We start from the raw sequence: 27206 nt of genomic DNA on the forward strand, positions 1-27206 counted from the left end.
TAATGATACAATTTTATGCAATGATGTGCTATGAAACAAATAATAGCAGATACACATATTAATAGAATTTACTATGTGCCAAGCACTGAACTAAACACTTTAGTAAAAGTAAAGTTTAAATCCTCATAAAAAACCCTAGATTTTTATCCTCATGTTGTAGACGAAAATGCAGTCACAGCAAAGCCAGGTACTCTGGCCAAGGGCAAAGCTGGGGTCTGAATCCAGGCCATCCACACTTATCCATGGTACTGTGTAGTTAAGAGGCCAAAGGCAGCAGCGGCCCCTGGGGTGATCCCCTATGCTTTGTCCCAGCGCAGAGGAGGAAGCAGCGGCAGGCAGCTGCGCTCCCACCTGAAATGGGGCCAGAAGAGTCTGAGGGACCAGACTCGAGAGTCGGGAAGGGTTGAGGTCACCGGTTTGGAGCTGTCAGGTACCCTAACGGATACATGAGGGATCCCGGGCTAAAGCAGCCTCTGGAAGAGAGTGGCCGTCCTGTCACTTCAGCACCAGGCGCAGAATCTGCTCTAAACCTGAGCAGGAAGGAACCCTCGACACCGCACGACGGGGTCCCTGGCGGGGAAGCTTCGACCAAAGTCCGGGGCGCCGGGGTCTTTCCGCGGGGAAGCCGCCCTCGGCTAGCCGCCGCTGTGGCCAGGCGGCTCCGGGAGGGCTGGCGTCCGACAGTCCCCCTGACCTCCTGCGCCCACCCCGCCTCCCGGGCTAGGAACCGCCAGGGCCAGGAGGCGGACGACGCGTGGGGCCGGCAGGGGGCGCGGGTTCAGCTGGGAGCGCAGACGCCAGGGGTCCGCGGAAAAGGACCAGGGGAAGGGGTGCGCAGACGCGAGGGGAGGAAGCGAGGTTGCGGGAGCGGAGGGGAGCGGGCTGGGGGACTGGGACGCGTGTGGAGGGCGCTGCAAGGACCCGCGGAGGGAGGGGTGGCGCGGCTCCGCCGCCCGGGGACCACCGCTTCTGACCGCGGCCTGGGGGCCCTCAAGACGCCTCGGCTCTCACCTCCCGGCGGGGAAGCGCCAACGCGGCGCCGTCGGGGAGAAACCGGGTAAGTGCCCGCTTCGCAGCAGCTTCCGGTCTTGGGGGCGGGTTGGGGGCGGGGCCGGGCACGCGGGAACGTTGTCACGGAGACGAGCCGCCGCGGTCTTGCACTTGGGGCTGGGAGAGAGACCGGGAGGCTCGACCGGTGGGAATCCTGCTATTCTGCTCAGTGTTCTGTTCAATAAGCTAGCATTATTGCTTCGGAAAGTACTTTTCCTTACATTATTCATTTACTCCGATAACTCAATAAGGTTATTCCCATTTTACAGATGATAAGTTCAAGTGTCCTGTGACTTGCCGAGGATTACAGAGAGGGTCGAACGGTGTACCGCTGAGTACAGTCCCAATACCATTCCCACTCCTGAAGTGGTTACACTCCCAAGTACTGACGTTTTAAGGGTCAGGTTTGATATCTGCAACCCCATGCTTTCACAGGAGAACACAATAGCCCTTGAAAAGATGAGGACCGACCCACATAAATTTTGTCACAATATATACACATATATTTCCTCAGATAATCTTAAACGGAATTGAAAAATAAGTTTGAGGCTGGGTGCAGTGGCTCATGCCTGTAATCCCAGCGCTTTGGGAGGTCGAGGTGGGTAGATCACATGAGCCCAGGAGTTCAAGACCAGCCTGGCCAACATGACGAAACTTCATCTCTACAAAAAATACAAAAATTAGCCGAGTGTAGAGGCGCTGCATGCAGTCCCCGCTACTTGAGAGGCTGAGGTGTGAGGATCACCTGGGTCTGGGGAGATAGAGGCTGCAGTGCCATAGCTGAGCCACTGCCCTCCAGCCTGGGCATCAAAGTGAGATCCTGTCTTAAAAAAAATAAAAATAAAGTTTGAGCCTAAATGCACCACAGCCCTACCTAGTGGCTTCCTCCTCTGGCCCCTTACCCTAGGGATTCCCAGAAAATGTAACAGGAATTAGGGAGAGGTGCTTGAAAACCACTTGCTAATTAATAAACAACAATAACAACAACAACAAAAAACACCTTTTGGTATGACGGTCCCCCAAAAAGTATGTTAGTACTGGAGTTTGAAGTGAAGAAAAAAGTGGCTGGTTTACTCAGTTGATGACCCTAGGGAACTAGGGAGAGGTCTGGATCCCAATTAATGTACAATGAAACTAAATTTGAAGAAATTCTTGCTTCAAACAAGGGGCTTTCACAGGATAAGACTTTTTGCTGAGGCAGCTGCCAACACAAATAGCAAATAGCCCAAAAGTGCAGGTGGGAATGTGTTTCTGGTGCTGGAGGGTAGGGTGGGTTAAATGACTCATGGCAGTAGAGAATTTGAAACAAGGATAATGCTTGGCAGTGCTGTGCAGTCACAGGAGACAATTTATGGGGAATATGAACAACAGTCAAAAGCTTCAGGGAGAAGGAGGAACTTTGGGATGTGGCAATAGGTCATGGATGATGAATTCATGGGTATGGTCCACCAAACAACTAGATATCAGGGACCAAAGTTAAAAACAACAACAGCAAAAAAGGGAACAGACATAAAAGATTGATTAGAAAAGTTTCACGGGTAGGTAAAGCAAGAACAGGTTTTGTTTGCTGTTTTAATTTTTTTTTTTAATGTTTGGGGGTAGAGTGGAAAGAAATTAGCAGGAACAGGGTCCTAGTCGAGTGAGCACCTACTACATACCAGTTGTAAACACTGGGAATTTTCAATGGTAAAATATAGATTCTTGCTCTTTAGGGGCTAATAGACTAATGAAAGAGAAAGTTGTATAATCTGACTTTTCTAAACAATGTGGCAACATTCTGATGGCGACAACTGCAGGATACTATAAAAGCACAAAGAAGGGAGGTCCTGGGGAAAGATTGGGATTGGAGTTGATGGAGAAAGCTGGTGTTGATATGTTTGAGACTGAGGTACCAGTGGGGGTGTTAGATTTGCTAGATGCAAGATAAGTGGCTGGGAGTGGCTGAAGAGGCAAACAACAGCCTAGTTTTAAGGAGTTTGACAGGCAAAGTAAAGGGCTATGAACTAAGATTTAAACTTAGTGGCATGTGCACATCTGCAATTCAGGTAGGGCTCTCTGGTTGCAACGTGAAGGGCAGATCTGAAGGGAGGCAAAACTCAAGACAGTGACTAACTCTGAAACTGTTGCAAAGATCCAGGATGCAGCTGGTGGAGGTCTGAACTAGCACAGAGGGGGCGAGAATGGAGGCAGATTCTGGAAACACTTGGGAGGCTGGCGCTTGCTTAGATGGAAGGCTGACAGATGATTGGGTAGACAGTGTGTCTTTCAGAGTATGAGTAAGTTTGACAGTGGCTTATGTGGACATCTGAGGGGTTTTGGATAGACTGAATCAGAAAGTGAATGGGATGCTGTCATCAATAACTCTGCACTTAATTGGACATTTTGTGTGATCATGTGAAAATAAATATCAAACATACTCTATATCTGAATGCTTCCCCTATATAGGTATATAAAGATCTCTATGACTTTTACGAACCATTTCTAAACATAATGAAGGGAGAAGGCAATCACTCTTCAATGACATTATAGAGACATTTATTTCTCCACTCTGTACTCTACTTCACCACTCCCTTCATCCCAATGTATTTGCTCTCCACCTGGGTAGAAGCTTTTAGGGGCATGGATCTGTGTCTTGCCTACACACATAACCCTTATCTTCCTTGACCAGAGGTGCATGAAGCAGCTGTGTTATACACAGCTGCCATGTTTCTAAAGGATAAAGAGTTAGAAAGTTAAAAATTTAGCTTCGCCAAGCATGGTAGCTCATGCCTGTAATCCCAGCACTTTGAGAGGTCGAGGTAGGAGGATTGCTTGAGCCCAGGAGTTCGAGACTAACCTGGGCAATGTGGCAAAACTCCATCTCCACCAAAAAAAAAACAAAAACAAAAATTAGCTGGGCATAATGCCATGCACCTGTAGTCTCAGCTACTTGGGAGGCTGAGATGGGAGGATCACTTGAGCCCAGGAAGTCAAGGCTGCAGTGAGCCATGATCACTCCACTGCACTCCAATCTGGGCAACAGAATGAGAGCCTGTCTCAAAAATGACAACAACAGCAACAACAACAAACTTAGGTTTATAAGCAGTGCATGTTCTCACTTATGAGTAAGAGGTAAACATTGAGTGCACATGGACACAAACAGGGAATAATAGACATTGGGGCCTGCTTGAGTGGGAGGAGGGGAGGATTCAAAAACTACCTACTATGCCTATTACGTGGGTGATCAAATATAATCTACACCAGACCCCATGCAATTTATCTGTATAGCAAGCCTACACATATACCCCTGAAACTAAAATAAAAGTTAACAAAAATAAAAATTAAAAAAAAAAATTTAGATTTAGAAATAAAAAGCAATTTGCCTACAATGGAACTATGGTTTCCAAGCAAGTTGTGGATGGGGTGTATGTCTAGGAGTCCAAGTGTAGGTACACACTTGTCAACTTGAAATAATCAAAAGTGTCAGAGTCCAATTTTAAAGAGTTTATTCAAGCAAAAAGCTGGGAATAGCCGTTCAGGGACACACAGACTCCAGAGAAATGGGATCAGTGTTCCAAAGTTAAAAGTGAAATCTTGCTTATATAGGAAGGAGACAAAGACATTTATTCAGGATTACAACAAATTAATTAGGCTGTAACAAATTAATTAGTTACAGTTTTATTTCCTTTTTTTTTGAGACGGAGTTTCGCTCTTTTCACCCAGGCTGGAGTGCCATGGCGCGATATCGGCTCACCGCAACCTCTGCCTCCTGGGTTCAGGCAATTCTCCTGCCTCAGCCTCCTGAGTAGCTGGGATTACAGGCACGCGCCACCATGCCCAGCTAATTTTTTGTATTTTTAGTAGAGATGGGGTTTCACCATGTTGACCAGAATGGTCTCGATCTCTTGACCTCATGATCCACCCGTCTGTTTTCTTTTCCATGCAGTGTGTTTTCTTTATAGTTGGTTTTCATTTCCTTTCCAATTTAAAAGAGTATATTTAACATTCGATCTTAAGGCAATGTGACAATCAAGAAGTCCTTGTGTGAGAAAGGTAAGACAGAGATGAATCTATAATAAAGGTCAACAGTGGAGAGGGAAGGGGGTCTTCCCTGCAGCCTTTTGGCCATTTATAACATTTTATAAAACAATGCAGGTAAGGGAAAAGGCTTAATCTATAATCAGAGAAACAGAAGGTTATAGCTCCCTAAGTTACAGGTGCCTATCATGTGACTCAGGCTCAGTAATAACAAGCCTCCAAGGCCTAAAATAATTTGGAATTCCAGCAGCTTAGATTTCAATATACTTATTTTTACACAAGGAACCGATATGAGAGTTTGTGTGAGGGAACCAGGGGAGCTTATCTTTCCCTTAATGTGAATGAAGTATCAAGCTGGGAAAACAGTCAAGGAAGTGTATTAGTCTGTTTTCATGCTGCAGATAAAGATATGCCTGAGACTGGGCAATTTACAAAAGAAAGAGGTTTAGTTGGACTTATGGTTCCACATGGCTGGGGAGACCTCACAATCATGGCAGAAGATAAAGAGGAGCAAGTCACATAGTACATGGATAGCAGCAGGCAAAAAGAAAAAAAAAAAAAAGAGAGCTTATGCAGAGAAACTCTCATTTTTAAAACCATCAAATCTAATGAGACCCATTCACTATCATGAGAACAGCATGGGAAAGACCCACCCCCATGCTTTAATCACTTCCCACCAGGTCTCTCCCACAACACATGGGAATTATGGGAGCTACAAAATGAGACTTGGGTGGGGACACAAAGCCAAACCATATCAGGAAGTATCCCAAATTGAGTTCATCTTCTCCTCCTTTCACCCTTAATAGGCCAAATTCCTTGCTTTGGTAGTGAAACTGCTGTTAGCTGTATGTTCCAGGCAGAAGTCTTAGGATTCTTCTTAGACATTTTTCGTTCCCTTGTTTATGAAATTCAGTGAGGTCCAAAAGTCAACAGACAAACCTGGGTTCACTCCCCGACTCTGCAACAACCTACTGTGGGTTAAGTCCTTAAATTCTCTAATCCTCATTTCCTGATTATAGAATTGGGATCGTAATAATCTGAAGATTAAATGAAATAATGTAGACAAAGCTCCCCAAGTGATTCCAATGGGCAACTGTATTATTTTCCTGTGGCTGCTGCAACAAATTATCACAAATTTGGTGGTTTAAAACAACAGAAATATATTTCCTCATAGTTCTGAAGGCCAGAAGTCAGAAACCTACTTCACTGGGTGTAAAGTGTCAGCATGCAGGGCAACCCTCCATCTAGAGGCTCTAGAGGAGAATTCATTCCTTTCTTCCTCCAGTGTTTTTTGGCTGCCAACATTCCTTGGCTTCTGGCTGCATCACTACAGTCTTCAAGGCCAGCATCTTCAAATCTCCCTTTACCTCCTTTTCATTAGGATGCACGTGGTTGCATTTAGGGCCCACCCAGATAATCCAGAATAATCTATCCATCTCAAAACTCTTAATTTAAACGGAGCTGCAAAGTTTCTTTTTCCAAATAAGGTAACATTGGTAAATGTGATGTAAACATTTGTAAATGTTCCAGGAATCAGGACCTGATATCATTTGGGGCGATTTTTTTTAAGCTACCACAGCAGCCAAGGTAGAGAGTCTCCATATTTGCTAAATAAAGAATTGTCTCAAAAAAAACTTTGAGAAGACAAGAATTTGAGAGGAATTTTAACCCATGATCTGTAGCTCTTTGTGTACCCAATGTGGTAACCACTAGACACCTGTGGCTAATTACATCTAAATTTTAATTAATTAAAATTAGAAATTCAATTCCTCAGTCATACTTGCCACAGTTCAAGTGCTCAATAGCCTCATACCATAATGGACAGCACAAGTATAGAGCATTTTCATCAGCATAGAAAGCTCTAATGGACATTACTGTGTACCTACTGAAATATGTGTTTCTAGGTACATATGTGTATTTTTCTCAGGGCAGGGTCTAACAGAAGGCACAAGCTGTACATCTTGACAATGACCAGTCTGGTGATGGGTTATATTTAGTCTATTGTTTTAAAATTGAATTGGTTGTTAACTTTTAAAGTTTGTTTTAAAACATTAAAAAGAAAAACAAAATACAAGGTTAGAGGATCATTTGGGCCCAGACATTGGAGACCAGCTTGGGGAACATAGGGCAACCCCACTCATCTCTACAAAAAAATTAACCAAGTGTGGTGGCACAGGCCTGTAGTCCTAGCTACTCAGGAGGCTGAGATGGGAGAATCACTTGATGCGATTAGTCCTGGTAGCTGCTTCTAGCTTAGTCAGAGCTTTGTCTTCTGAGTTAGACAGTGTGAAGGTGACAGTGGTACAGGTCTTCCTGTGGACTAGATACCCCAATTTTGCCTTCCTCTTGATAATGCAGTAAGGACCCCTATCTTATGACACAGGGCAGGAGGGAAGACAGCAGCTCTACAGGAGCCACATCATGTGCAGTCACCACCAGCTGAGCCTTTTCATTCTCCACCAAGGTGGTGACAGTGTTAACCCTGTTGAAAGGACAGGTGACCTCTTAGTGGAGACGTCCCCTTTGCTGGCAGCTGTCTTCTCAGCCAACAACAACAGCCTCTGCTTCTCTTGCTTGGTCTCTGGTCTGTACTTGTGGGCCAGCCTAAGCAGTTAAGGAGCTCATTGGCAGTCCAAGGTCTGGGCAAACTAGTTAATCACAGGAGGCATTTTCAGCCGCTCATAGGAGATAGCCCTTTGCCGCTGAAACCAGATATAGCTGGGCTATTTGACAAAGCAAGGGAGATCCTTTTGGGCTGAATGTCCAGTCCAATGCCAAAATTCTTAGGCCTTTTCTCAAACAAGGAATTTACTACTTTCTTAGCTTCCTGCTTATTCGAGACAGCAGGGGCTGTGGCCATCTTCTTTCCCTTTGGCATCTTGGGCAGCTGGAGGAGAAAGAAAGGAAAATGAATTCTCTCCTCCATCCTCTAAACACTCCTGGCTGTTCCTCTTGTTCTGCAACCTCACATATTATTAGTGTTCTCCATTGTTCTGCCTTTAGTTCCTGCATTTTTCATGCCATAGGCTCTCTGTGGCTAGCTCATCTATTGCCACGTAAAAGGCTTCAACTACCATATCTAAACTAATTAGTTCCAACCTATATCTTGAGTCTGACCTTTCTTTTTTTGAGTCTCCTCTCCATAGAGTTGACTGCTACTAAACGTAACTGCTTGTTTTATCATGAATTCTTCCTCCTTTCCCTCTGCTTGCCTCTTTTCTCCTGTATCTTCTCTCTCCTGGACTAGCACTGCCATTCACCTATTCTCTCCAACAGAAATTTTGGATCTTCTATGATGTGTCTGTTTCACTCGTGTACACATTGCAGGGTCTGCATCTCATTTATCCTTGTGTTCTCTATGTCCATGCTGCATAAAAACATAACAAAAAAAAAGGAGAGGAACATATTGATAAAAGAGTCAGTTCACTACTAGCAATGGGCTTATGAGAGTGGACGGGAAACAAGCAGATGTGAAGTTTGATTCATATTTGTAATGGGAGCCCAGGGTAAACAGGAAGAAATGAAGGATGAGGTCAAAATGTTAAATCTGAAATTTAATGAAGATGATTCAGACAGATTTAAAGGCATATTTACCAGAGAAGACAGATAATCCATGAGGAGGATTTACTTTGGAATAAAAAGCTTAATGGGGCTGGGTGCAGTGGCTCACACCTATAATCCCAGCACTCTGGGAGGCCAAGGCAGGTGGATCACCTGAGGTCAGGAATTTGAGACCAGCCTAACCAACATGGTGAAACCCTGTTTCTACTAAACACACACACACACACACACACACACACACACACACACAGTTAGCTGGACATGGTGGAGCATGCCTGTGATTCCAGCTACTCAGGAGGCTGAGGCAGAAGAAATGCTTGAACCCTGGAGGCAAAGGTTGTGGTGAGCCGAGTTTGCACCACTGCACTTCAGCCTGGGTGACAGAGCAAGACTCCATCTTGAAAATAATAATAATAATAATGGCTTCATGACAATTTGAATGTGAAGAAATGAAGTGAATACATCTCATCCAATACTGAAAATTCACGTCTGGAAAGACAGTAAAGCATGATGAGAAGGAGACATGTTGGAACTTCAGGGTCTGCTATAACGTTGGGTGCTCTGCACACTATCCCATATGAAGTCTTGCTCCCACCTCTCTTCCAAGGCATGGGGCTCCATGTATTCATCTTTGAGTTGGTTCTCCATAGACTAGAACTAAATAGTGATATGTGAGGTGATTCCCTTATTAGTTCCCTCCCTAGGAAATTCATACTGTAACTAATTACTGCAAACTTGGTGGCTTGAAACAAAAGGGATTTATTATCACATGGTTCTGGAGGCTAGAAGTCTAAAACCAAGGTGCTGGTAAGGCCATACCCTCAGTGAAGGCTCTAGGGAGGAAGCCTTCCTTGTCTGTATGATTCCTGCTCGTTGCCGGCAGTCTTTGACATTCCCTGGCTTGCAGCTGCGTCTTTCCAATCTCTGCCTCCGGCATCACATGGCCTTCTTCCCTCTGTGTCTCAGTGTGGTTCCACATATCATCTTTTAAAAAGACACCAGTCAGGCCAGGCACAGTGGCTCATGCTTGTGATTCTAGCACTTTGGGAGGCTGAGGCGGGCAGATCATTTGAGGCCAGGAGTTTGAGACCAGCCTGGCCAACATGATGAAACCCTGTCTCTATTAAATTTAAAAAATATATATATATATATCTGTCATTGTCTTTAGGGCCTACCCTAACAGTCAGGTATGACCTCATCTTAATTAATTACATCTTCAAAAAATGTACATTTCCAATAAGGTTACATTCTGAGGTTCAAGGTGGACACAGATTTTGGGGGGTATTCAACCCAGCACACTTTGCCAGCTAGCAATTTGTTGAAACTCACCCTCCTGTGACTGCTACGTAACATGAAAGGAGACTTTTAAATCTATTTCCTTAAGGCAGAGATTAGAGGAAAGGGGCCTAAGGAAGGTGGCGAGTCTGGGTGGAGGGTAGATTATGACACCAGGGAAACCAACATCAGTGATATCTGGGTGGAGAGATTCAAGCCACAATTTTGAATATACAAATCCTTCTATCCAACTGCCTGATGCTGTTGGAATCTGCCCCTAGGCAAAGGTCAAAACAAAATATGGTAAACAGAATATAAGGCTATAATGGGGTGTATTTATAACCACAGGAAAATATAAGGCTGTACTTTGTGGAGGAGATGAAATGGAAATGAATGTGGTCTGTAATTAATCATCACTCAGCACATTCATAAAATTTCCCAGAAGCAGGAAACTGGAATGAGAATAGGCAAACTGGAAGAAATGCACTGAGCAGTTGTTCTGCCTCCTTCCTTTGCTAGATGACAAAGCTAAAGTCCCCCACTGTGAAAATGTTTATCCCAATGTAGCCAGATAGTAAATGGCAGAACCCATCTTGGACTTTGTATCTCCTGACTCTGTTCTTCTATTTTATCTTGATGCTCCTCAAGAAAATGATTAGAATAAAATTAAAACATAACTTCTTGCAAATTCTGACAATTATTACATAGCAAGAGGATTTGAAGGCAAAGATTAATTCACCTGTGTGTAAGGAAGAGTTCATCTAATTCCTTAGTTTAATTTTAAGTTGTAGAAACAGTGTTTGATAAACCAAATCACAGGAGGAAAAATAAGGAAACACTGCTTAGCAATAGGCATTAGGTTACAATTTGTCAGCAGGAGGCGCTAGAAAGACATTGCGGGAGGAAGGGCTTCCCTTCTGGGTCTGGTGCCCACAGCTTCTCTAGCATTCAGTAATAGCTCCTCCTTGTAGCAGCTTGCTGCTGCATCCTCTTGGGCAGTTTTGTAGCCGAGTGCCTCCAGTGAGATGCCTCCCAGTGAATGGCTGTCTCTTGCACCCTAGAGGGAAGACCTCTGGTAAGTTCTGAAGGGCAGATTTCAGGTAAGTTTCACGACCATGGCAAAACAGTAACTTTTCTGCTATCCAGTGAGCCAAGGCTACGGACTGCAGAGGAGGTGCCTAACAGTCAGGTGGACAAAATGACACTCTCAGTGAATATAAGTCCATCTCTTTCCTTAGTGCTTGCTCAACGGACTGTAAACAAAGTAGACACAGTGGCAGGGATGGAGGCTATGTATGGGCTCAAAAACAGGGACTGCCCCCACTTACCAAAACTGACCTAGCGAACACCACCATGTGTACTTAGTTTGTCAACAGCAGAGGCCAACACTAACGCCTTCAAATGGTCCCCCACCATTTGAAGAGGCCAACACTAAGCTCTTCAATTAGTCCTCGGGAACCAGCCAGCCACCTGGTGGCAGGTTGATTATACTGGACCATTTTCTTCATAGAGGAAACAGATTAATCCTCACTGGAATAGGCATGTATTCTGAATATGGATTCAACTTCCCTGCCTGTTTTACTTCAGCTAGCCTTACTATCTGTGTACTTACGAAATGCCCTATTCATCATCTTGGTATTCTGCACAGCGTTGTTTCTCATCAAGGAGCTCATTTCGCAGCAAATGAAGGATAGCAATGAGTTCATGTCTATGGAAGGAATCGATTGGTCTTACCACCCACATACTCCAACATCTAGAAGCAGCTGGCCTAACTGAAAGTTGGAATAGATTACTGAAAACTCAGTTATGGTGCCAGTTGGGAGACAGCACTCCAAAACAACAGCATTCTGTCTTATAGTGTATTGTACATGCTTTGAATCTGAGGTCGTTATATGATGCTGTTTCTCCATAGCCAGATTACACGGATCTGGGCATCAAGGGGTGAAAGTGAGCATGACCATCAACTCATTTGCAGTATTTTTCTTTCTCTGTCAGAAACTTTGAACTATGCTGGTTTGGAAGTCGTAGTCCCCAGCATAGTTCAAATGATTACAGGCATGGGTCACTGTACCCAGCTGATAGTTGTATTTTGTTACAGAAAAAAAATTAAGAGTTTCTTTGTTGATGTACAGATGTGCTCAAAGATGTGTAGAAGGGTACACGAGTGAGTAGTCAGAGTCCTACTGTCATTTGAATCTCTGTGCTTTTGCTCAAGGTATTCTTTGAGGGAAACTAGCTGACCTTGAAATAGATTATTCTGGGTTGTCTGGTTGGGCCTAATGTAATCAAAGGGTCTACAAAAGTGAAAGAGAGGCAGGAGAACAGGGTCAGATTGATATGATGTGAGAAGGACTCAATCTGCTGTTGCTTCCTTGGAAGATGAAGGAAGGAGCCATGAGCCAGGAATGCAGACAGCCTCTAGAAGCTGGAAAAGGCAAGGAAACATTTCCCTAGTTAGCTCCAGAAGGAAATGCAACACTGCTGATGCTTTGCTTTTAGCAAAGTGAGACCTGTAACAGACTTCTGACCTCCAGAACTAAAATATAATAAATTTGTTTTGTTTTAAACCAGCCAGGTTGTGATATTTTGTTACAGCAGCAATAGGAAACATATACATGCCATAAAAATTCACCCCTTTGAAGTATATGATTCAGTGGTTTTTAGTATAGTTACAAAGTTGTATAGCTATCACCACTATCTAATTACAGCATATTTTAATCATGCCTCAAATGAGTTCCTATGATCAGTTACTCCCCATTGCCTCCTCCTCCCAGCCAGCCCTTGACTGCTACTAATCTACTTTATATCTCTGTGGATTTGCCTGTGCCAGATATTTCACATAAAAGGAATCATACAACATGTGTCCTTTTGGGTTTGGCTTCTTTCACTTATCACAGTGTTTTCAAGGTTCATCATGTTGTAGCATGGATCAGTACTTCATTTCTTTTTGTTGTTAAATAATATTCCACTGTATGCCTATATCACGTTTTGTCTGTTCATCAGTTAATGGACATTTGGGTTGTTTCCACTTTGGGGGCATTCTAAATTATGCTGCTGTAAACATTTGTTTTCAAGTTTTTGTGTGAACATATGTTTCTAGTACTTTTGAATATATACTTAGGAATGGAATTGTTAGATCATATGGCAAATCTCTGTTTAACCTTTTGAGGAACTGCTAAGCTACGCTCCAAAGGGGCTGCACAATTTTATATTTCTGCCACAAATGTATGAAGATTCCAGCTTGTCCACATGCTTGCCAACACTTATTTTCTATTTTATAATTATTATAGTCATCCTAGTGGTTTTAAGGTGGTATCTCATTGTGGTTTTGACTTGCATTTCCCTAACGATTAATGATGTTGGGCATACCTTAAAGTGCTTATCATCCATTTATATTATTTCTTTGGAGAATGTCTATTCAAATTCTTTGTTTTAAAATTGAGCTATTTGTCTTTATATTGTTCAGTTGTGAGAGTGCTTTGAGTACTCTGGATACTAGTCTGTAATCAGATATATAATTTGCAAATATTTTCTTCTTCTTAGTGAGTTGTCTTTTTACTTTTTTGATAGTTACCTAGAAGCACAGAAGTTTTAAATTTTGATGAAGTTCCATTTTTTTTCCTTAGTTGTGTTTTGGTGTCCTATTTAGAAACCACTGTCCAATTCAAGGTCATAAAGATTTATTCCTATTTTTTTCTGAGAATTTTATAGCCTTAGCTCTTGCAGTTAGGTCTTAGATCCATTTTGAGTTAATTTTTGTATATGGTATGTGGTAAGGGTGTAATTTCATCCTTTTTCATGTGGAAATCCAGTTGTCCCAGAACCATTTGTTGAAAAACTCATTCTGACCCATCGTGTTGTTTTGGCACCCTTGTCAAAAATCAGTTGACCACGAGCATATGAGTTTATTTCTGGACTTTCAATGTTATTCTGGTGATCAGTGTATCTATCCTTATGCCAGTACCACATAATTTTGATTAATGTGGATTTGTGGTAAGTTATGAAATCAAGAAGTGTAGGTTCTCCAACTTCATTCTTTCCCAAGATTGTTTTGGTTATTCTGGGTCCCTTGTATTTCCACATACATTTTAGAATCAGCTTGTCATTTTTTTCTAAAACAGGCAGCAGTGATTTTGATAGGCATTGCGTTGAATCTGTAGATCAGTTGGGGAAGTGTTGGAAAACATTACATGTTTTCCAATCCATGAATATAGAATGTCTTTCTGTTTTTTAAAGTCTCTTTAATTTCTGTCAACAATGTTTTATAGTTTTTAGTGTATAAGCTTCCAACTTATTTTGTTAAATTTATTCCTAAGTATTTTATTATTTTTGAGGCTATTGTAAATGGAATGCCTAATGTTATTTTTGGATTATTCATTGCTACTATATATAAATACAATTGATTTTTGTATATTGATCTTGTATCAATTACAAGGGTTCAGCAAAATTGCTGAACTTGTTTATTATTTATTAGTTCTAATCGTTCTTTTGATGGTTTCCTTTTTTTTTTTTTTTTGAGATGGAGTTTCAGTCTTGTCTCCCATGCTGGAGTACAATGGTGCAATCTCAGCTCACTGCAACCTCCACCTCCTGGGTTGAAGCAATTCTCCTGCCTCAATCTTCTGAGTATCTGGGATTACAGGCACCCACCACCATGCATGGCTAATTTTTTGTATTTTTAGTAGAGATGGGGTTTCACCATGTTGGCCACTACGGTGGCTCACACCTGTAGTTCCAGCACTTTGGGAGGCTGAGGCAGGTGGTGCCTTCTTTAGAATTTTTTTCTTCTTATGTTTAGGAACAGAATCATGCTCTGTTGCCAAGGCTGGAGTGCAGTGACGCAGTCGCAGCTCATTGCATCCTTGACTTCCGAGCCTCACACTTAATCCTCCCACCTCAGCCTCCTGAGTAGGGGTGTACTACAGGCATGTGCCATGATGCCTGGCTAATTTTTTAATTTTTGTGTTGCAACAGGTTTTGCTTTGTTGCCCAGGCTGGTAGACTGTTCTTTGTATAATTCATATTATCTGCAAATAAAGATACCTTTACTTCTTCCTTTCTAATCAGGGTGCTTTTTATTCCATTTTCTTGCTCATTTTCCATGGCTAGAACCTGCAGTACAATGTTGAATAGGAATGGTGAAAATGGACATCCTTGTCTTATTCCCAATTTTAGGGAGAAAACTTTCCAATTTTTGCCATTTAGTGTGATGTTAGCTGTGAGGGTTTTGTTATTGTTTTGAGTCAGGGTCTCACTTGGTCTCCGAGGCTGGAGGGCAGTGGTACAATCACGGCTCATTGCAGCCACGACCTCCTCAGGCTCAGGTGATCCTCCCACCTCAGCCTCCTGAGTAGCTGGGCCCAAAGGTTCATACCACCATGCCTGGCTGGCTTTTATGTTATTTGTAGAGACAGGGTTTTACTACATTGCCCAGGGTCATCTCAAACTCCTGATTTCAAGCGGTCCACCTGCCTTGGCCTCCCAAAGTGCTGGAGGTGAAAAGTGTGAGCCACTGTGCCTGGCTAGCTGTGGGTTTTCATAGATGCTCTATATTAGGCTAAAGAAGTTCCCTTCAATTTCTAGGTTTGTTTTTCTCATGGAAGGATATTGACTTTTTGGTTAATTTTTTTCTGGGTCTGTTGAAATAATCACGTGGTTTTTGCTTTTTATTCTATTGATATGGTGTAATTACATCTATTAATTTTCTTTTGTTGAATTGTCTTTCTTAAAAAAACATAGTATATATAATTGTTTTATAGTCCGTATCTGATATTTTCAAATGAAATATTTTTTTCTTGGTTCTGTTTATGTGATGGATTACATTTATAGATTTGCATATGTTGAACCAGCCTTGCATCCCCGGATGAAGTCTACTTGATCGTGATGGATAGTTGTTTTGATGTGCTGTTGCATTCAGTTTACTAGCATTTTATTGAAGATTTTTGCATCTATGTTCATTATGGATATTGGCCTGAAGTTTTCTTTTCTTGTTGAGTCTTTGCCAGGTTTTTGTATCAGGATGATGTTGGTCTCATAAAATGATTTGGGAAGGATTCCCTTTTTTTTGGATTGTTTGGAATAGTTTCAGAAGGAGTGGTACCAGCTCCTCTTTGTATGTGTGGTAGAATTTGGCTGTGAACCCATCTGGACCTGGGCTTTTTTTTTTGGTTGTTAGGCTCTTAATTGCTTCCTCAACTTTAGACCTTCTTATTGGGCACAAAGAAGTTTACACAGCAGCTGGGGGGAGCCCACAGCAGATGGGGTCTCTGAGTGGACATCCTCTTTGTTGATGTTGAGGCTATTTCTTGCTGTTTTTTAGTTTTCCTTCTAACAGTCAGGCCCCTCTGCTGCAGGACTGCTGGAGGTCCACTCCAGACCCTGCTTGCTTGGGAGTCACCCGCGGGGGGCTGCAAAACAGCATCCAAACCAGAGTTCTGGAGTGTATGGAAACATCCTCGATGGCCTCCGTTGGGTAGGAGGGAGTACCCTCCGGCCCGTTGCACTTCGGGGCGAGGCAGCACCCCACCCTGCCTCAGTTTGCCCTCCTTGGGCTACATCCACTGTCCAACCAGTTCCATTGAGATGAACCTGGTACCTCGGTTGGAAATGCGGAGATCACTCACCTTCTGCGTTGCTCTTGCTGGGAACTGCACTCTGGAGCTGTTCCTATTCTGCCATCTTGGCAGAAGTCCCCCCGGCTGAAGTATTTTTTAATTCTAGGTCAGACTTACCCTGAATTTTGTAGTTCAGTTAGCCCGATTGTGAGCATATAAAATAGTTATTTCAGTTGGAATCTCACAACTTGTTTAGACACAATTATGGATTGAGTGTGCACTACTAGATAGATTTTTGCATCATGTTACTTAATTTACTAAGAACACTGTTTTGGGGCCGGACTCGGTGGCTCACGCCTGTAATCCCAGCACTTTGGGAGGCCGAGGCAGGTGGATCACGAGGTCAAGAGATCGAGACCATCCTGGTCAACATGGTGAAACCCCGTCTCTACTAAAAATACAAAAAATTAGCTGGGTACAGTGGCGCATGCCTGTAATCCCAGCTACTCAGGAGGCTGAGGCAGGAGAATTGCCTGAACCTAGGAGGTGGAAGTTGCGGTGAGCAGAGTTCGCGCCATTGCACTCCAGCCTGGGTAACAAGAGCGAAACTCCATCTCAAAAAAAAAAAAAAAGAACACTGTTTTTACTGTGATGCTGTATTTGGCCAAAATTTGTGTTTGTATTAGCATCCCAAACAAATAATATCTTCAATATTGAATTATCAGCTGAATTTGTAGTTGCATTTATAAATGTCAGATGTTTCATTTCCAGCTGAACTCCAAAGCTTGTTTGATTCTATTAATTAGAGTGGGGGGGGGAATTAACTGGCTATTTAAATAATCTGATTTGACTTATAAATTCTTCTGCCTGTGGAGCCAATACATTGATGGCTATGGTTTTTCTTTTTTACATGAATAGACTATATTAGAAGAAAGATCATTTTATCTAAATGAAAGTCATGCTTTCTAGAGAGATATATGCAGAAGCACCTTGTGCTACTACGTGTGTGGCAACAGCTTCTTGGGGCACAACTTTCTCAACATACCTCCTAACTTTGAAGTCGATGTTGATGTTCTTCAGCAGTTTGTGTTTCTGGTTTTTATAGGATCATCTCAGGTTGGCTGATAAATGTTGATAAATATTTCGTCAAGTTATATGGTTATCTTCAACTTTCCTGAGTAATGAAAACTCATTCCTCAATTTCTTATTATATGCGTAGTTTATATTGTGCTCATTGTTGCTGAAAGGGTTTGTTGAAAAATTTTAAAGTATTATTAAACAATTAAATGATTATAGATTTCACCATACAGTAAATGACAACATGTAACTACTTTCTGTACACTCTCCCAGGACTGTTTGCCTGCTGTTTCCTGTACATACATCGTACACATTTAAATCCAGTTTCCCACATTTTCTTTTTTGCTTTTCCATCTCTCATGAGACCAATTGGAAGATGACAGTTTTTCACATTTTCTAAGGAGCTCCCTGGCTGGCCCCTGAGGCTGCCTACATATCACAGGTCATGACCTGAGCCATGGTCCAATGGGCTGATGCACCAAATGGTTGACAGGGTCAGCATTACCAGTGATTTCTCCCACCCGAGACACCGAGGTAGCTATGCCTTGCCACACATCTGCCAGAGCACTTCTTTTTTATCAGCAAGTGCCCAACAGGCTGTCCTGGAAAAGGTGATGCTAGTTACTTTGCATCTGGAAAAGGGTCAGAAAAAGAGTAAACAGTTAAAGTGAGAAAGCTGCTCGTTGCACATGTGTCTTACATACTACTGGGCCACATCATGGCTGAAGTCTTAATGAATTCCAAAGTGAAGATCGACGAAAATCATATGGCTTTTTAAAATTCAACTACTGATGAGAGTTAAATTTTGTTTCTCTAGGGAAAAATGATAACTAAATAAGATGCCAGGACAATGTGTATTAACTGGGACTGTTCTGTACACATCAGGTCCATTTCAGGCAAATCAAGATGTATGATAGCCCTACAAATAACAGACATTAAAAATGAGAATGTGGGCCGGGCGCGGTGGCTCAAGCCTGTAATCCCAGCACTTTGGGAGGCCGAGGCGGGTAGATCACGAGGTCAACAGATCGAGACCATCCTGGTCAACATGGTGAAACCCCGTCTCTACTAAAAATTACAAAAAATTAGCTGGGCACGGTGGTGCGTGCCTGTAATCCCAGCTACTCAGGAGGCTGAGGCAGGAGAATTGCCTGAACCCAGGGGGCGGAGGTTGCGGTGAGCCGAGATTGTGCCATTGCACTCCAGCCTGGGTAACAAAAGCGAAACTCCGTCTCAAAAAAAAAAAAAAAAAAAAAGAATGCAGACGTTGTTACAGATTGGCAGAAATGAAAAGAATAACAATTTGAAATTTAGAAATAGCCATTTGAAATTTATTGAAAATATCATTTTCCAATTTACTGATAGAAGTAAAAATAGGAAATTTTAATAGCCAAATACTGCAAAGGAAATTGAATCTATAATTTTAAATCTCCCCCACTCCCTGCAAAAACTACAAGCCTAGATTGTTGCATTAATGAAATCTTCCCAAACATTTAAAGAAGAAATAATGCCAATTTCAAAAATGTTTAAAGAAGTTAGAAAAATAGAAAATATCCTCATTCTCATTTTATAAGGCCAGGATAACCCTGATGCCAAAAGCTAATAAAAACATTACAAAAAAAAGAAAGAAAGAAAAAGAAAAAATATGGCAAGGTAATTTCACTAACGAATACAGTTACAAAAATCTAAATAAAATATTAGCAAAGTGCCTCAGCAATACATACAATATGATGAAATGGGTTCATTCTAGAAATGTAGGGTTTACTTAATACTATTGGAAAACTATTAAATGTAATTCACTGTATTAACCCAACACAGAAGAAAAATCATATGATTTAATAGATACAAAAAGGTGTTTAATGCAATCAAATCTCTATGTTAAAAAGAGAAAACCAGCAGGCTGTGGTGGCTCATGCCTGTAATCCCAGCACTTTGGGAGACTGAGGCAGGCAGATCAAGAGGTCAGGAGATCCAGACCATCTTGACCTACATGGTGAAACCCCATCCCTACTAAACAAAAATTAGCTGGGCATGATGGCAGACATCTCTAATCCCAGCTACTCGGGAGGCTGAGGAATGAGAATCGCTTAAACATAGGAGGCAAAGGTTGAGATCACACCACTGTGCTCCTGGGCAACTAGAACAAAACTCCATCTCAAAAAAAAAAAAAAAAAAAAAGGAGGATTTTTTTATAAGACATGGTAATATTTGTAGATAACCTATAGATAAATGTAGAGTATTAACAAGTTCAGTATACAACAAGCAACTGCAGTTTTACAGTTCAGCAACGAGTCAGAAAGCAAAAACAAACAAAAAATTAAAAATCCTTTAAATAGTGATTGAAAATTAAACACCTAAAGCATATAGCAAAAGACAGGCACAACTTTTAAGCAAAAAGTTGTGAAATATAATTGAGGGAATCTGAAGGGCTTCCAAATAGCCAGAACAATCTTGAAATAAAACAAATTTGAAACAAACTTGAAACAAAACTTATTCCAAAAATACAGTAATAAAGACAGATCTACAGACCAAGAGAATAGAATGGAGAGTTCAGAAATAAACTATCCCACACATAGTCAAATGCTTTTTTAACAAGGGTGCTGAGACTGTCCAGTGGGGAAACAGTGTTTTCAACAAATAGTGCGGGGAAGATCAGATATCCATATGCAAGAGAATGAAGTGGGACCCTTATACATCATATGAAAAATAACTCAAAATTAATTAAAGACCTAAACGCGCGGCCAGGCGTGGTGGCTCATGCCTGCAATCCCAGCACTTTGGAAGGCTGAGGTGGGCAGATCATCCTGGCCAACATAGTGAGATACCATCTCTACCAAAAAAAATACAAAAAGTTAGCTGGGTGTGGTGACGGGTGACTGCAATCCCAGCTACTTGGGAGGGTGAGGCAGAAGAATTGCTTGAACCCAGGAGTCAGAGGTTGCAGTTAGCTGAGATTGTACTACTGCACTCTAGCCCATGCTGGAGTGCAGTGCGAGACTCCATTTCAAATAATAATAATAATAATAATAATAATAAAAAATAACCGAAACGTAATAGCTAATGCTATAAAACTATCAGAAGAAAACAAGGGAAAACGTCCATGACATTGGATTTGGCAATGATTTATTTAATATGACACCAAAAACACAGGCAACAAAGCCAAAATAGATAAACTGGACCACATCAAACTGTAAAACTCCTGTGCATCAAAGGACACAGTCAATAGAGTGAGAATGCAACTTATAGAATGTAAGGAAATATTTGTAAATCATTTCAGACGGGGTTTAATATCCAGAATGTATAAATAACTACAATGCAACAACAACAAACAAACAATTAAAATACGGGCAAAGGTCTTGAATAGATATTACTCCAAGGAAGATAAGCAAATGGCCTAACAAACACCTGAAAAAATGCTAAATACCATTAATTAGGGAAACGTAAATCAAAACCACAAGATACCACCTCACACACATTAGGATGGCTACTAGCAAAAAACCAAACCAAACAACCAGAAAATAACAAGCATTGGCAAAGATGTGGATAAATTGGAACTCTTGTGCCTTATTGATAGAAAAGTAAAATGGTGCAGCTGCAATGGAAATCAGTATGGTGGTTCCTCAAAAAACTAAAAATAAAATTACCATATGATCCAGCAATTCCACGTCCGGGTATATATCCAAAAGAACTGAAAGCAGGGTCTTGAAGAAATATTTGCCCCCCCATATTCATAGCAGCATTATTCAGAATAGCCAAAAGGTGCAAGCAACCCAAATGTCCATCAGTGGAGGCGTGGATAAACAACAAGTGGCATTTGGTACAATGGACTAAGTATTCACCCTTCAAAAGGAAGGAAATTCCGACACATGGTGATCCTGAGGACATTATGCCAAGTGAAAAAAAAGCCAATCACGAAAAAGACAAACACTGAATTATTCCACTTATATGAGGTACCTAGAGTAGTCAAATTCATACAGACAGAAAGTAGAATGGTGATTGCCAGGGACTGGGAGGAGGGGGAGGTAGCAATGGGCAGTTAGTTGTTTAATGGGTATAAGGTTTTGGTTTTGCAGAATTACAAGAATACTGGAGATTGTTTACACAATGTGAATGTATTTGACACTACTAAACTGTGCACCTAAAAATGGTTAAGATGGTAAATTTCATGTCATGTATATTTTACCACAATTAAAAAAAAAACCCAACAGAGCCTATAAAACAATATTTATGGAGAAAATTATTGAGAAACCAATAACAGGAAAAGTTACTGAAACACACTAAAAAGACCTAAATAAATGGAGTGAATTCCATGTTCATGGACTGATTATAACTTAATTGTAACCTATCATAACCTAATATTTTTAAAATTGCATGTTTTCCCAAACTAACTTTAGATTTGATGTAATCCCAATAAAAATTGAAACACTTTTTATGGAAATTGAAAAACAAATACTAACACTTATATGGAAATACAAAGAGTTAAGAAGAGCAGAGACACTCTTGAAGGAGAATGTGAGGTGATAAGACTTGCTTTATTGGTTATCAAGATTCATTAAAAGGGCCAGGTGTGGTGACTCACGCCTGCAATCCTAGTACTTTGGAAGTCTGAGGGAGGAGAATTGCTTGAGCCCATGAGTTTGAAATGGGCCTGGGTAACAAAGGGAGACCCTGTTTCCATAAACAAATTTAAAAAATTAATCAGAGGTGGTGGTGCACACCTGTGGTTCCAGCTACATGGGAGGGGCTGGAGGATTGCTTGAGCCCAGGAGGTTGAAGCTGCAGTGAGCCATGTTTGTGCCATTGCACTCCAGCTGGGGCAACAGGGTGAGATCCTGTCATCTAAAAAAAAAAATTCATAGATTCATTAAAAGGCTGTAATAACTAAAACAGTATGGTGTTAATGTAAGACAAATAAACATACCAATGGAAGAAATTAGAGGTACCAGGAAAGATTCACACATACATGGATGGCTTGACATGTGACACAAAGATCTTTACAGACTAGCGGGAGAAAGTTTTTTTTTCAGTAAGTAATGCAGAATCAATTATACAAATGGAAAATGTAAAATAAAATTGACGCCTACTTCATACCATATACAAAATCATTTTCAAGTCAATTATAAATCCAATTGTAAAAAGCAAAACATTAAAGATGATGGAATATAATATAGGAAAACAGAAATTTTAGAACTATGACACTAAAACTCCAGTCCCAAGGGGAAAGAAAAAAATGATTAATTTGACTTATTAAAAGTTGGGATTTTTATTTAGCAAAAGACATGGAAATGTGGAATTCCAGGATGTTAGCTGTTCAACAAATAAAAAAGTAGTCTCAATTTGAGCAGCAGCACTGAGAATAACTCCAGTAACTTTTCAAACGGAGAATTATTGGAGAATTCAGACTTGTTCAACAATATTGAGAGGACCACATGGCCTCAGTAAAGATTTTAAGCATTAATTTTGATAAGTACAAAGGAAACTAAGCAAAAATAAAGCAATATAATGATTTTTCAGGAGCAAAAACACAGACGGATGTTTCCAGACAAGGAAAAATAATTATGCAATAGAGTACTACCTCGTTCCTTTATGAAAAATATTTACAAAAATCACACTATGATGAAGACATATCATTACATTGTATTGTAACTATATTAGGAAGCGGATCAACTAAATCCCCGTTTTCTAAGGTAGTATGATCACAGTCTTTGCCTTCTTCTCCACAAGAGGGCGGAAGGTGAATGTGATTTTCCTTCTGTGGCCTGGTCTTCAGACTCTGCCCTTAGCATTTCAATCTAATACATCAAGTATTTTCAAAGCAATGTCTCTTCTCAACCTAAAAAGTGGAAAAGTAGTCTGTAATGATCTGTAACCACCTTTCCGACCCTAAGCCTGGGTCTAGGAAAGCATTTTCGATTGAGCTTGTCTGCTATGCAAGGCACTGGAGTAATAGAAATCATGCTAGACCAGGGGTCATCTAGCATGGGCCGTCCTGCTGAGGCTGTCCCCTCCTGGCTAGGGAACCTGAAGCAAGTGAGTTGGCCTCTTGGAGTCTCCGTTTCCTCATCTATAACATAAAGGCTATTAATGTAATCATCTCATAGGATTGCCCTGGGAAATAAATGAAGTAGAGTTCCCTAAGTGTCTAGGAAATATTTTACATGCACTAAAAGGTTAACTATTATTATTTTTACTATTAATTCCTTATCTATTTATTCCAGAGGAATTGCCAGGGGGCACTGAGTGACCTCCAAGAGTCTCCTCCAATCTCTTTTTCCTGAATTTGTCAAATATGACTCACCATGCATGCTGGTCATTTTCTATATCTGTAAAGCTTCAGAAAAGAAGAGGAGACCTCTGAAGAGAAGGGACAGGCTTTTCCCAGGAATCTGCTCCAGGAGCTTTTCTGTCCCTGCTGGGCCCCGTACCCACCCTCCATGCCTACTCTGTGGTGTGGGGCTGGAAGTGTGTGGCCAACACATCCAACACTTTTGGCCCTGCCAGTGGTGGAGAACAGAGGCTGCTTTGGTTTAGTGCTGTCCATGCTGGCCACAGCAGCAGCCTCTGGCCCCTGGGGCAGTGAGGTAGCTGGTGTAGGCTTGGGGGCTGGGTTGGTAATGACTTCCTCATCTCTAGTTAACTCTCTTCTATTTTCGTCCTCTGGGGCCCCTCCAGCCATACCTGTCAGCCATTGCAATACGTTGGTAATTATTTTAGTTCTTTGCCCTAAATCCTTCTCTGCTTGAAAGAACAAGTGGCTTCTGTTCTCAGACTGTGCGTTGATTGATAGGTGCAGGGGCTTCACCAATCGGAAAGATGTCCCCAGACAAGTGAGGTGCACAGGTCAGACCACAGGCATTATCACCACCTCTGCTCACATTCAGGTTTCTAGATATTAACATGAGCCAGAGGTATATACCTGGTGTATACCAATATATTAATTTCTCTTGTGGTGCAAAATCCTATATACCTTGCAGTAGGGCAGCCTTTCTGGGCATGAGGGGTAGGTTAAACCTTTGCTAACATGTTAAATTATCAGGTTGTGCATTCCCCTTTAGGATGTGTCTGTTTCCTGGCTTTCTCCTGCCTTCCTGCTTTAGAAACACAGCAGTCATGAAGCATTAAACTTCATCATGCACATAACCAGGCACTGAGGATTTTAAAAGGGTGCTGAAGGATAGATAGGGGCTGATTCCCAAGTCATGCTGGAGACTCCCTTACAAAGGAAGCTGCCAAAGACTGGTTTTGTGACTCTAGCTAGCCTCGTATCTTTAGCGTAGAAAGAGGTTTTGAAGGCTGAGAAAAGGTTGGTGATGAGAAAGGTTTTTGAGAGAGTTGCTGGGTGGGGCCTGCATGACACCTTGAAGGGCAAAGAGAATGGGGAAGTTCTTCCCAAGGAGCAGGTTTGGGGCACTCCACTGAGAAAGCTGGCTGGGGTCATTTTATATCCCACCCAAGAGGGCTGCCTAAAGAGCAGAAACCCGCAACAGAGCAAGTTCAGAGACTCACCCATCACATAAAGGCTGAGGAAGGTGTCTTGAGTGACCAGCTGGAAAGAGAGCCCAGAGACTAGGAAGTCTTTGAAAAAAATCCTACAAAGATCCTTCCAAAGAGGAAAGAACTTGCTTCAGAGAGGGCTGATGCCAGACAAGGTTCCATGTTGTGTGAGAATCCTGCTGCCCCACCCTCCTTAGCTGCATCCTAGGTGTGGCCAAAACCCACAGCAAAGGGTGGAGCTGAAGAAACAAAAGAGCTTGGAGGGTAAAGGAGAGAAATTTATCAGGACATGTCTCCCTGCAGGTGGCTGGTCTGCAGTGTGTCCCTGCCATGCAGAGGAGTGAATAATGAAGAACTAACCCCACTGTAGGGGAAATAAATGATGCTTTCTCATCAATTCCCATGAAGCCCCTTTGCTCCACATAAAGGCCAGGCTGGCAACCCACACTGAGGTTCAGAGTTCATGGAGTGACTAAGAGGGATGGCAGTGGCTTTGGGCTTTATTCTGGTGCAAGATCCTGAACCCAAGAGGGTTCCAGCACCACCACTAGGAGTGAGGGACTTTGCTTCTACCTTTTCCCAGGAGCGGGGGTCTCTGCAGAGCTTGAGGTGGGTGGGAGAGAGGATTTGAGGAGAAAGGGGAGGGTACAAGTAGACTGTTGAAGGGAGGAGTGTGAACTTGTCCAAGGATTGTGGTGAGCCTCCTGGGCAGGGCTGGTGCTCTTCTGACATTTTTAAAGGGTCTTCCTGATTGTGACATTGCTGTCCCTCAGCACCTGCTCCTCAGGTCAGATGGGGTTTATGGTTCTGGTTAAGCAGTGCTGATGTTTCACCCCAGTGGAGATAAAGGGTGCAAGGTAGGTAAGGGCATCAGAAAGCAAGTGGGGGTAGCCCAGTGAGGAAGAAAGTGAGACGCTGGCCCTGTAGACCACACCCAGTGGATGGAGGAGTTGGAGCCAGGATTCTATGGTGAGCGAGAACCATGAAGAATTATGATGACCGAACTCCAGGCTCCCAAGCAAGCTATTGAAGGTGGTGCATTTACTTGTGAAGTTAGGCTGTGGGTGTCAGCAGCTGAGGTGTTGAAGAGGGAGAGGATGGTTGTCAACATGATAGAAGACTTGAAGCCAGAGTGTGTGACATATCTATGGTGCCGAAGTGACAGGAGAATGGTGGAGAGGAGCAGGTCGGTCAGGTGCGAGTCACCATGGAATGAGGAGGGGGAGTTGGAAGGGAGTAGAGTTACCAAGTGGAGAGTCATGTGCGATGAGGTTTTCAGGGAGCTCAACTGCGATGGAGGAGAAATGGATCTGAAAGGGATTTGGATGGTTGCAATGACTGGAATTATCTGATTACTAAGTGCGTGCTCTCTCTCTCGCTCTCTCTCTCTCACACACACACACACACACACACAGCCTGAGCTGACCATGGCCTGGACCATTACTCAGCCAAGACAGACTGACCCCCCACTAACGCTCCTTGTCACAGATGGCCTCCAAGGGCTCTTGGACTGGAGAGTGCTGCAGTAGGAGACACAGAGGGCCTGAAGTATTCTCCCTTAGCAGTCCCTCCTTCATTAGAAGTGCAGAACTATTTACTTGGTGCAGGGGCTAGGAAGGTGCCATACCAGGACTCTCTAGTGGCATTTCATAGCTCATGGGTGGCTTAGGCTGGAGTGAACCTCAGCAATGGCACCCCTCTACAGTAATCCTCACCTTCCTGCAGGAACTTCAGACAAATTTCAGTTCACAAATACTCATCGAAGGCTCATGACGGGGAGGGGCTTTCCTCCATGTCTTGAGGGATCAGCCCTGCCTCTGAGAAGCTTCCAGACCTGCAGAAGACAGAAAGCTTGTCTAGGAGTCACCTGAGTCACACAGTGTGAATGTTCACACATAAGGGGAAAGCAGGGGATGGTGGAAGACTTCCTGGGAAAGGCAGCTTCAAGCTGAGCTGGGAAGGAGGGTAAAGTCTTGGCAGGAAGGGAGAAGATTTCCAGGCTGAGACTGGCAATTGGACAAAATTGTAGTTAATAGTTTCTGGTGTTTAAACCCACCATAGGAGTATAGTGACTTCTGCTGCTTGTCTTGACCACGCACATGTGTGTAAGCAAATTGGAAAAAACACATCTGAATGGTTCTTTTCCCACCATGGAGGAGAGTTTCAATATGTTAATGT

At 42.4% G+C, this 27206-nt stretch overlaps 1 protein-coding gene across 1 annotated transcript in view; it reads left to right on the forward strand.

Moving 5' to 3' along the window:
* Positions 1-298: 298 nt before the first annotated feature.
* The window catches only part of LOC144579045 (uncharacterized), a 120912-nt gene continuing 94004 nt past the window's right edge, over positions 299-27206 (forward strand). The window contains exon 1 of the mRNA XM_078347984.1: positions 299-1057. Coding sequence (XP_078204110.1) covers positions 447-1057 — 611 coding nt within the window. The 5' untranslated portion in view covers positions 299-446. The remainder of the gene's footprint in view (positions 1058-27206) is intronic.

This window comes from Callithrix jacchus, chromosome 13, assembly GCF_049354715.1.
Source record: "Callithrix jacchus isolate 240 chromosome 13, calJac240_pri, whole genome shotgun sequence".
Taxonomy (NCBI): domain Eukaryota; kingdom Metazoa; phylum Chordata; class Mammalia; order Primates; family Cebidae; genus Callithrix; species Callithrix jacchus.